This window comes from Myotis brandtii, unplaced genomic scaffold, assembly GCF_000412655.1.
Source record: "Myotis brandtii unplaced genomic scaffold, ASM41265v1 scaffold550, whole genome shotgun sequence".
NCBI classification, from domain to species: domain Eukaryota; kingdom Metazoa; phylum Chordata; class Mammalia; order Chiroptera; family Vespertilionidae; genus Myotis; species Myotis brandtii.
Window position 1 is genome coordinate 1,949,309 of NW_005370043.1, and position 9,715 is coordinate 1,959,023.

Here is a 9,715-nt window from a genome sequence, read left to right on the forward strand (position 1 = left end):
CCAGTCTATAGTGACAAATGTCAATGATTGGCAGGCCTTAAACATCAACATCAGCATCAATAATCTGGAGGTCAAACTGGGGCCAAAGGCCAAGGAGCCAGGAGGCACACAGGCTCCTAAAACGTGCACTGGGCACTGGCTTTCTAGACAATCCTTAGAAGCTATGGGCTCAAGGAGTCAGACAGTGATGACCAGAAAGAATACCTTTTCTGTCTCCATGTTTATTAGGAACCTCAAAAAAAAGGAACAGAGATTGATTGACCCACCCAAACAACTCCTGGAACAGTGTCACAACATGCATGGGAATTCTGGGTGGTGAAGGGGTGGACCATGGGGCTCAGCAACTCAGCCCATAGTCAAAGGCATCGGGGTGGTTCTGAAAATAGAGATTCAAGAAGCCCAGGAAAATGTTCTTATCTATGAGAAGAGCACACACCGTGGGGTCCTGCTTCATGGCCTCGATCCAGAGCCGAAGAGCTGGGGTGTGGTTCACACAGCTGCAGGACAGGAAAGAAGTGTTAGCTCACCGGAAGAGGAAGGCATCAGGGAAAATGGCACGCGTCGCTCTTCAGATACCAAAAAAAATGGGTTTCTTTGGGCAATAGAGTCATCTTAGTTAGCTATGATCAACTGAGCATGATCACTTATTGAAAGAAAACCTTGTTTTTGGAATACCTGTGTGTGCTTTTGAATTGTGTAAGTTGCTACTGATTTTAACAATACAGTTAAAATACGTGTGGGCTGATTGCTCTGGGGAAATAAGGTGCCTATGCCTGGCTGGTTACCAACAGGAAGACAACCCTCTGAAAGAGACATTCTTCTGTCATTCTCAGATCCTACGTTAGTGGGTTTGGAAAAAATAAAAACAAGTCGTTTCCAAAACACTTTAAAAAAATAATGAGTAACAATCATCAAACTTTGAAATAATGGAGCTGATTGGGCTCCATTATTTCAAAGATCAGAAGTTTAGGTCTAGACTATGTCCAGTGACTTGTTCAAGATCGTACAACCTGTTAGTGGGAAATCTGTGGTTCAATACTCTGTCCCCAGAGGAGACAGGTTTTTCATGATGTTTGTGTCGAGACAGAGTTTAAAATATCTGAATATGTTCTATCTGATCTTCACTCAGAGACAGCCAAAAGGGGGAAGTGCAGATGACTCCTGGGTAGAGTCAAGCCCGCAAATTACGAGGGCACCCTCAAAGCTCTGGCTGGGCAGGACTGGATTCCCAAATGCCAGAGTCTTCCAGCACCCACCATGCATCCAGCACCCACCATGCGACTGGCTGGGATTAGAGCAGGTGCCGGCCCTTCTCCTCCGAGCATTGTGACAACAAAGCACATGTTCTGCCCAGGGCCCCTACATAGTCCTCCCCCCGCCACCTCCACGCAATTTCTTCTACTTTGAACATCCCTATGAGCATTGTGACAACAAAGCACATGTTCTGCCTGCCCAGGGCCCCTACATAGTCCTCCCCCCACCACCTCCACGCAATTTCTTCTACTTTGAACATCCCTACACTTCCATGGTGGCCATTTCATTTGTTTGTTTTAACATCGAGCATCTATTGCTTTTAAAATCAGTGCTTGTTTTTGTTGTTGTTGTTTTTAAATATTCCTATCTGGGGAAGATTCCTCAGAGAATTAAATGTGAGTAAAGTGTATGGTGGGCACTGGATTTCTGGACAATCCTTAGGAGGATTATCTCAGCAGGTCCAGGAGCTGGGCCACTGAGGGAGCTGCAGACAAGTCACCAAAACCCGGTGACTAAGACCCACCAACTGCTTGCACACTGGCCTGAGTTTGTATGGGCTGGTGAGGACAGTAGCTCTGAGGCACCACAGGTCTTATCAGCAGAAATATGGGGAGAGTGTGGGTCCACAGAGCGTGGCAGAACAACACAGATGCATTTTAAACAAGGAAACAGTTTAAAACCTGATTTCATTTCACAGGCATCGTGAAACACGCCCAGAGGAGGATAAATGGCACACACACCATTTCAACCACTGTTGCCCAGTCCGACCCCAGGAAGTCATGACCACGTGGTCAAATGTCTTACTCAGCTATTCCATATACATCCAGCCGCTCAAACCAGGGCCAAAAGAGGTAATCAATCATGGATATACAGTCTCCACCAAAGAAGACGGTGTTCTGATAGCTAAGAATCTAAAAGTTTAAACAGAACAAAAGCAAGTTAATTTGTTGATCTGCTGGCATAGTTATAGATACTAAATACAAATATCAAATTAGTTCCCACAGAGGGAGAACTTAGGCTTTGATTCTCCTTCTGATTTGTTAGGTAAGTGCTTCCTCCCTTTTTCTGAGGTTTCCTCCACCCTATTTAGGGTAACACTCCTGGCCACACTCAGTCCCTTCCCTCCTTTGAACCCTAGAGGGAGAGGGTGGCTCCTCTGATGGGAGAATTTGGAAGGACAACCCAGGCAGAGGGAGCCTGTCCCTCTCTCAGCCTGGAGCAGGCTCCTCCCGGTGCTATGCTCTCCATGGAGCAGCTCAGCCCCCAGAGAGGGGAGGCCCTGTGTCAAGCCAATGCAGCTTAATACTGGGATGGAGGAGGGCCACAGTAGGAACCCCACTTGTTCCAGTTGTGACCCCCCACTCTCCAGGATTCACTTATCTGTAACAAAGGGGATACTGTGTCACCATGTGCCTTCCTCTTTTGCTTGCTTTCTTTTAAAAAAATATTTTTATTGATTTCAGAGAGGAAGGGAGAGAAATAGAAACATCAATGATGAGAGAAAAATCATTAATCAGCTGCCTCCTGCACGCCTCCTATTGGGGATCAAGCCTGAAACCCGAGCATGTGCCCTGACCAGGAATTGAATCATGACCTCCTGGTTCATAGGTCGACACTCAACCACTGAGCTGGGCAAGAAAGAGCAGTGCTACTTAATGGACTCCCTCTAATCCAGAGGTTCTCAACCTGTGGGTCGCGACCCCTTTGGCAGTCGAACGACCCTTTCACAGGGGTCACCTAAGACCATACTGCATATCAGATATTTACATTACGATTCATAACAGTAGCAACATTACAGTTATGAAGTAGCAACGAAAATAATTTTATGGTTGGGTCACAACATGAGGAACTGTATTTAAAGGGCCAGAAGGTTGAGAACCACTAGTCTAATTAGAGTCTAATCCCACCATTGTCTTTTTATCATATTTTCTTTTTTATTTCAGTTCTTTGAACTTCACACTTGTTGGCCACTCAACATTACAATTTTTTACATTAAAATAAAATTTCTCTTTCCCAAATGGAACAAATTAATCCAGATAGAAAGCAGATAAACTCTTAACAGACAGCCAAAGTCAAAATAAATAAACAAATAAAAGCACTTGAAAATTTAAATAGCAAAAGTACTTAGCAGAGATTATTGTTGGGCCAGGTTTTCCCAGAGAGAAAGGTATGGTGTCAATTACCTAGCTAATCAGATGACTTTGACCCATTTAACTCATAGTCAACTAAATTCTTCCCTGCACTTATAGATCTAGATTCCCGTGCCCTTTATCTAGATTTCCATACTCCTATCTTTATCAATCAGGCTTGATTTTTTATACTCTGAAACAGATGTTGACTCTATGATGTAGTGTAGGGTTATAGTTAAGAAAGTAAGTTCTGCTCTGGCTGGTTTTGCTCAGTGGTTAGAGTGTCGGCCTGTGGACCGAAGGGTCACAGGTTCAATTCCCGGTCAAAGGCATGTACCTCAGTTGCAGGTTCCCCAGCCCCATAGGGACCCTTGTGGGAGGCAGCCAATCAATGTGTCTCTCTCACATTGATGTTTCTCTCTCCCCGCCCCCCACCTTCTTCCTCCTCCTTCCTGGTCCTGTGCTGGGCTCCACCTCTGATTCAACATGAAACCCACGGCAACTTATGTACCTCTTCTTCCAAGCCTCAATTTTCTCATCTGTAAAATGGTGACAATGTTAGTGCCCATCATTCATGAATAAAGTGAGTTCTTGTGATGACAAAGCACAGTGACCTTAGAAGGTTACATCCACATAAAGCAAATCCACCCTCACAGAAAGGATCAATGGGGTCCCCACATCCTTCTCAGAGAAGAAAGGAAATCCTGTGGCCCTAAGTCTAAGTCTTCATTCTCTCCCAGAACGGCATAGAGAAGCCCCCTTCCTGGTGTCCTGAAAATCGGGAAAAAATGTGAGATGGTGTCACTTTGTTCAAAGAAACCACTAACAGGATAGTACTAAAACAACAGAATCTGGCCAATAAAAATTCAAAACAGAGACTATTTTCAGTCATGTATAAATAAGATCTGACATACAGAGTAGAGGGACAAATTGTTCCGTTTTCATGGATTCCAGAAAGGCACAAGACTTCTTATGTTCAGGAATAAAAATAGTTTCCCAAATTTGTATCACTGATTTTGAAACATATACTTCCAGCTTATTACTAGCTTTCATGGCACAAATCAGAACCCAATCTAAGTGGATCAACTCTGGAATTTCTGTGTAACTCCTGTGCTTTACAGAGCAGAGGTGCTTTTGGGAAAGTCCTTGTCAAAAGAAATCATATGCAGACATTTAATGGAACCCATGGTGGGTCCTTTGGTAAAGTAACAAGATATTTTGAAAATGAATAGTTGCTTAGTAATTGACATTTATTTAGTATATGTTTCTGAAGCTTTTCATTTACTCAAAATAGGAGTGTATGCCATTAAATATATATGATCTTATAGCTATGATCAACCTGTACATAAGCTCTCACAAAGTAATTCAAGTCGTAACAAGGTACTTTGTATACTAAAAAGTCAAGATGAGCATATAGATGAAATGGGTGAGGCATCAACTATTTTCTGGCAGCTTCTACCCCATCCCCAAAATACATATGCACATTCCTTTGCACTTTTCTTAAATCCAAGAGTGACTTGGGACCACTCACATCAAGATCCTTAGCGTTCTTGCCTCAGCTGCCTCAGACAGACATTTCTCCACCAGATTTCTCCCAGGGCAAAGCTAAAAATCCCAACAGAATATCTGGCTTCCTGTAAACTAGCACAACATGCCAGCTCCTTTACAGACACATCCCAATGATGTAGGAGAACATACTGGCCAGCCCTCCTCAGAGATTTAGTGAAGTCTTAGGACCCTCAATAGGAGAGCTCCCTTCTATGCAAACCTGATAACTTCCAAACATGTGAAATAACTTTTCCCCTTAGAATCACAGAACATCAGCACCGGAAGGGCCACTGGAAGTCATCTTGTGTGACTCCCCTCCCCCCACCATCATTTTGCCATTTTTTTAGACCAGGCTCATTACACAAAAGATTAGAGCTGCAGGGTAAAAGAAGTGTACAATAAAATATTAAATATGAAAAATAATAAAATGCTAAGCTCTGGGAAAATAAAAGAACAGAAGGTCAAAAAGGAAGGAAAATGGTATCAAGATATCAAGCCCGGAGTCCCGCAGAGATCCTTAAAGCTTTGAATTGGACTTGGGTTTCCTGGCAGCAGAAATGGAGAGGAAAACATCCTGGCAAGCTGAGTCTTGTCTCTCACATGGAAGCACAAGAGACTCTCACTGTCAGGGTAGGAAACAGACCCAGGGAGGTAAAGAGACCCTCTGGCTAGTGCCAGAGCTAAGACGGAAACGTCATTTTTAAAAACTCTATTTTGAGTTCTTTCTGTTTCCCGCCTGCCACAGTGAGTGATGTTGGCCATTCTTAATATTGAATAGCTTCCCTCACAGTGGAATCCCTCACTTTTAGCGCTATTGTCCTTGGCATCACCAAGCAAGGCAAAATGGCCTGCTTAGGGGAGACATTGTTCTTCCAAGGCCCAGGCATCCCTCACGAGGCCACATGTGGGGAGGGAACTGAGGCTCTGCCTTCTAGCCCTTCTAACACATCTTCAATTCAGGCTTAAGAAATTGAGGTATTTGAGGGATAGCCATTTGATGTTCTGAAATAATAGAAAATCTATTTTTTAAACTTTCTGTTCTCCAGTTCACTGAAAAATGACTACAGAGGGTGGTCCCCTTGCTTTTAAAGGATGTGATAAGAGATGAAGAGTGGGCATGCAAATGAAGAGCAAAGGACCATTTGGTTTGATGAGGGAACACTATTTCCACCCCCTGAAGGTGAAAAGCCTGGTAGGAAGGTCCCCTCATCTTCTGTGAGGATCTCTCGGGCTCCCCCAGGGGGATGGAAAGGAGGTTAGCAGCTGGAGCACAAGTGGAAGGAAGAAGCGCGCGGGTTCCCCCTTGTGGCCATTGCTGGTGAGGCGCACTGACTGTGGCACCTTCAGGAGGTTCACAGGGAGGAAGAAATCTTATCTGTAAGGGTTTTGTGTACAAACAAGGTCACGAAGAGAAGAGAATCCGAGACTTCCTCAAACCAGGCATTCTAAAAAGCTTCAGTCTACAGTCCTGGACTCTTGGATTCAGCTTCAATAATTGCTGCCCTGAACCCCCAGCCTCTAAGGAGGACAGACAGCGTGATGGCTCACATTGGGGTGCTCATGTCCTTGCTGGAGGAGGAAAAAGGAGGTTTTTCTTGATAGAAATAGTTCTTAAGCAGCAGGACCGCCTCTCCTTCCCTTCCCCCTACACACACACCCAAAAGACACAAAGCTGCTTGCCAATAAACCAGCAATTCAGGCCCTTATCCAAAAGCAACAGTAAAGTACTCAACTCCAGAGTAGAAGTCTTGAGTTCATAAAAGATAAGGGGAGATTCTCCAGATTTCAAATTCCAGGGCCCTGCTACACTGATATACAGCTGAAGGTGAGCTAATGACAATGAACCAATGACACCCGTAAAACAAACCAAGTGTGTATAACAGAGTATAAAATCATTTGTCCTCTACAAAGAAACCTTAGAAGTAGTGACTGGTAGAACATGCCCCATCTTGCTGCTCATCACTATGAAGATTCAGAAGGCATCTTGCCAACATTTGGGGATTAAAGGACCACCCTGAAAATTCTATCCTGGCATCCTCTTAATGGGCTTAATTCTTTTGCCAAAGTTTATTTGTAAGCTAGTAAGGGGGTTGAAGCTAGCAAAGCAATGCTTGACAAGTCAAACATCTTTAAAGTGATGGATGGTGGATGAAAAGATAAATGAATATTGATCGAATCTCTGAAGCGGGGAGTGAGGGGGAACCTCCTGTGTATAAAAACAACAGAAGAAATCACAACAGAAAATATTATGGCACAGAATTTTTAATGTTATATTTCTATGCATACAGAAAAAGATAAGCCAAGTTAAAAGTTATAACAAAAGAAAACTAAAATGTCTTAAAAACAAGCAAATATCTTTTACCTGTAAGAAACTCTTTAAAAGGAACTTTCACAAATCAGCAAGAAAAACCAGTAAGACCTTGATAGACAAGCCGGCTAACAGACCATTTTCACACAAAAAACAAGAATACTAAGAGATGGCATACTTTGGGGGAAATATCCCACTTCACTAGCAATCAAAGAAATACTCATTCTATCAACAATGAGAAATTGCTCTCTCTCTTCAAAACAGGCACATATCTTTTTAAAAATATATATATATTATTGATTTTTTTTTTTTACAGAGAGGAAGGGAGAGGGATAGAGAGTTAGGAACATCGATGAGAGAGAAACATTGATCAGCTGCCTTCTGCACACTCCCCACTGGGGATGTGCCCGCAACCAAGGTACATGCCCTTGAGTCCGCAGGCCAATGCTCTATCTGCTGAGCCAAACCGGTTAGGGCGGCACATATCTTTTTACACGAAGTTCCCCAAGAGTGAAAAGGGGGTAGAGCAAAGGGCATTTTCATATACTGCTCTTTGGGGAGGATGTAGCATCATACAGCTCCAGCCTGTACAGTGTTCATGCCCTTTGATCTGGTAATGCCATTCCTGGAAATCAGACCCAAGCACATATTCTAAAATAGAGAAAGCACGAGTTAAGATGACGAGTAGCTGAACTTATCAAAGTCAGGCAGAAAGACGAAGTCTGTACAAGCAGAAGGTGTCAGGGTGACCAGGTTAACGACCCTATATCGCTTCTTCCATTGGATCTAACCAGGAGAGGGGCCCCTTTTTGTACCTCTTCAAGGTTGCAGAATTCCTCACGAAGGGCTAGCTTCAGATCACAGCATTCTTTCCCGCATCTTAATGCTACCAGACACTCCTTGGTCAAATGTGGGACCTAATCAGAGGACACAGGTTTCTTAGTGGAGAAATCTGAGGGAACTCCACGCTTCTGCTCTGCCTAAAAACACAGCCAAAGCTTTGTCCCTCCAGCTTAACAGGCCAACGCCCACATCCCGGCTCCTCAATAGGAGTATCCTGAGGGTTCTCTGTGGTTCCAGCAATCCATTTGCCATAGCTCCCTGGTAAAACAAGGTGCTTTAAAAAAGTGTTCTCAAGTGCTTCTTACTTGATCAGCTATTTCCATGCTGTACAATCTTAGGCAGGCACTTAACCTCTCTAAGCCCCAGTGTTCCCACCTAAAAAATGGATACAGTAATAGTACCCACCTGGTGCAAGGGCAGTTGTAAGGGTTGCATGAGTTAACCTTTATAAAGGGAGTTAGAATAGTGCTTGGCACATCATACACGCTCAGTATATGTCAATTGTTTTTATTGCATTTCAAAGAGAACCATCTTAAAGTTTCTCCACTTTTTTCCCAGTTATCAGCAGGTACCCCCTTTTGTCTCCACATTTCCTGGACAGTTGGCACTCTTGCTCTGAAAAAAGAGCAGTTCCCTTCCGTGCGTTAGTGTCTTTATTCCCCAATATTTTTAAACCTGAAACCTTAATAATATTCCCTGTAAAGCATCACCAGTTTTCAGCTCTTTCAATATTCCTGTCTTAAGTCACACAGTCAAAACTTTGCCATCATCATACCTCTGAGACTGCTAGTTCACATGGAAAGCACCTCTCAGTGAAGCCTTTAACCTTTAATATCAGAGGCGATGGCTCTGCTATAATTGCATACCAGTTATTCTCCTAAGGCACACGCAGTATCAAAACAAAACAATGTCACTGATGATTGGGCTTTAAAAATGAACTGAAGTTTGGGAAAAACATACAAAGTAAGAGAGCGTACGTGGCTTTTTTTAAAAAAAATTCAACATACCTTATAGAATAGCTCCAATAACATCTTTTGGCGAGCTCGCTCATAAGGGTCATATGGATACAGCTTCCTTCCCGGATAAGCATCATCCAGGTACTCACAAGCGATCACAGATTCGTAGATCAGCTGACATCTGCTGTTTTCCAGGACAGGGATTTGGCCAAAGGGGTGCTTTGTATAGTACCAGTCAGGCTTGTTTCTCAGGTTAATGTTGATAACCTCATAGCTTAAAAGGCAAAGGGGAAACAAGACAACAAACGTGAGAGGCTGACCCAGACAGACTCGCATCTCCAGAGCGGAAGAGAAGCCGGGGACCCCGCTCCAGATTTGCAACATCCCCCGTGCCACCGGCCACTGACCTTCTATCTCTCACCTGATGCCTTTGGCCAGGAGGACCAGCCGCGTTCTGTGCGCAAAGGGACAGAACCTCATGCTGTAGATTCGGATCAGGCCCTCTGGGACCGGCCCTGGGGGGACACTTCCTGCGGGGGGTACCAAGAGGTGGATTAGGCCACTGGGGAGAGGGGCTCACTCTCCTCCCAGTGACCTCAAGAGGGCTGTGCACTCCTCCTCCTCCTCCTCTGGAGTCCCCAGACTGGACACTTTTGCACGTGGCTTTTGTGCAGAGG

At 44.1% G+C, this 9,715-nt stretch overlaps 1 protein-coding gene across 2 annotated transcripts in view; it reads right to left on the bottom strand.

The window, feature by feature from the left end:
• Nucleotides 1–205: 205 nt before the first annotated feature.
• Nucleotides 206–9,715, bottom strand: part of LOC102252245 (glutathione S-transferase omega-2) — a 28,565-nt gene continuing 19,055 nt past the window's right edge. The window contains exons 2-6 of one of the 2 annotated variants that reach the window (XM_014549474.1): nt 9,460–9,568; nt 9,090–9,312; nt 8,055–8,156; nt 2,059–2,165; nt 206–497 (exon numbers count right to left, since the gene is read on the bottom strand). In XM_014549474.1, the coding sequence (XP_014404960.1) occupies nt 338–497; nt 2,059–2,165; nt 8,055–8,156; nt 9,090–9,312; nt 9,460–9,568 (701 nt within the window). In that variant the 3' untranslated portion in view covers nt 206–337. Of the gene's footprint in view, nt 498–2,058; nt 2,166–8,054; nt 8,157–9,089; nt 9,313–9,459; nt 9,569–9,715 lie in introns of those variants that run through there. The other variant, XR_001364448.1, reaches the window with a different exon arrangement.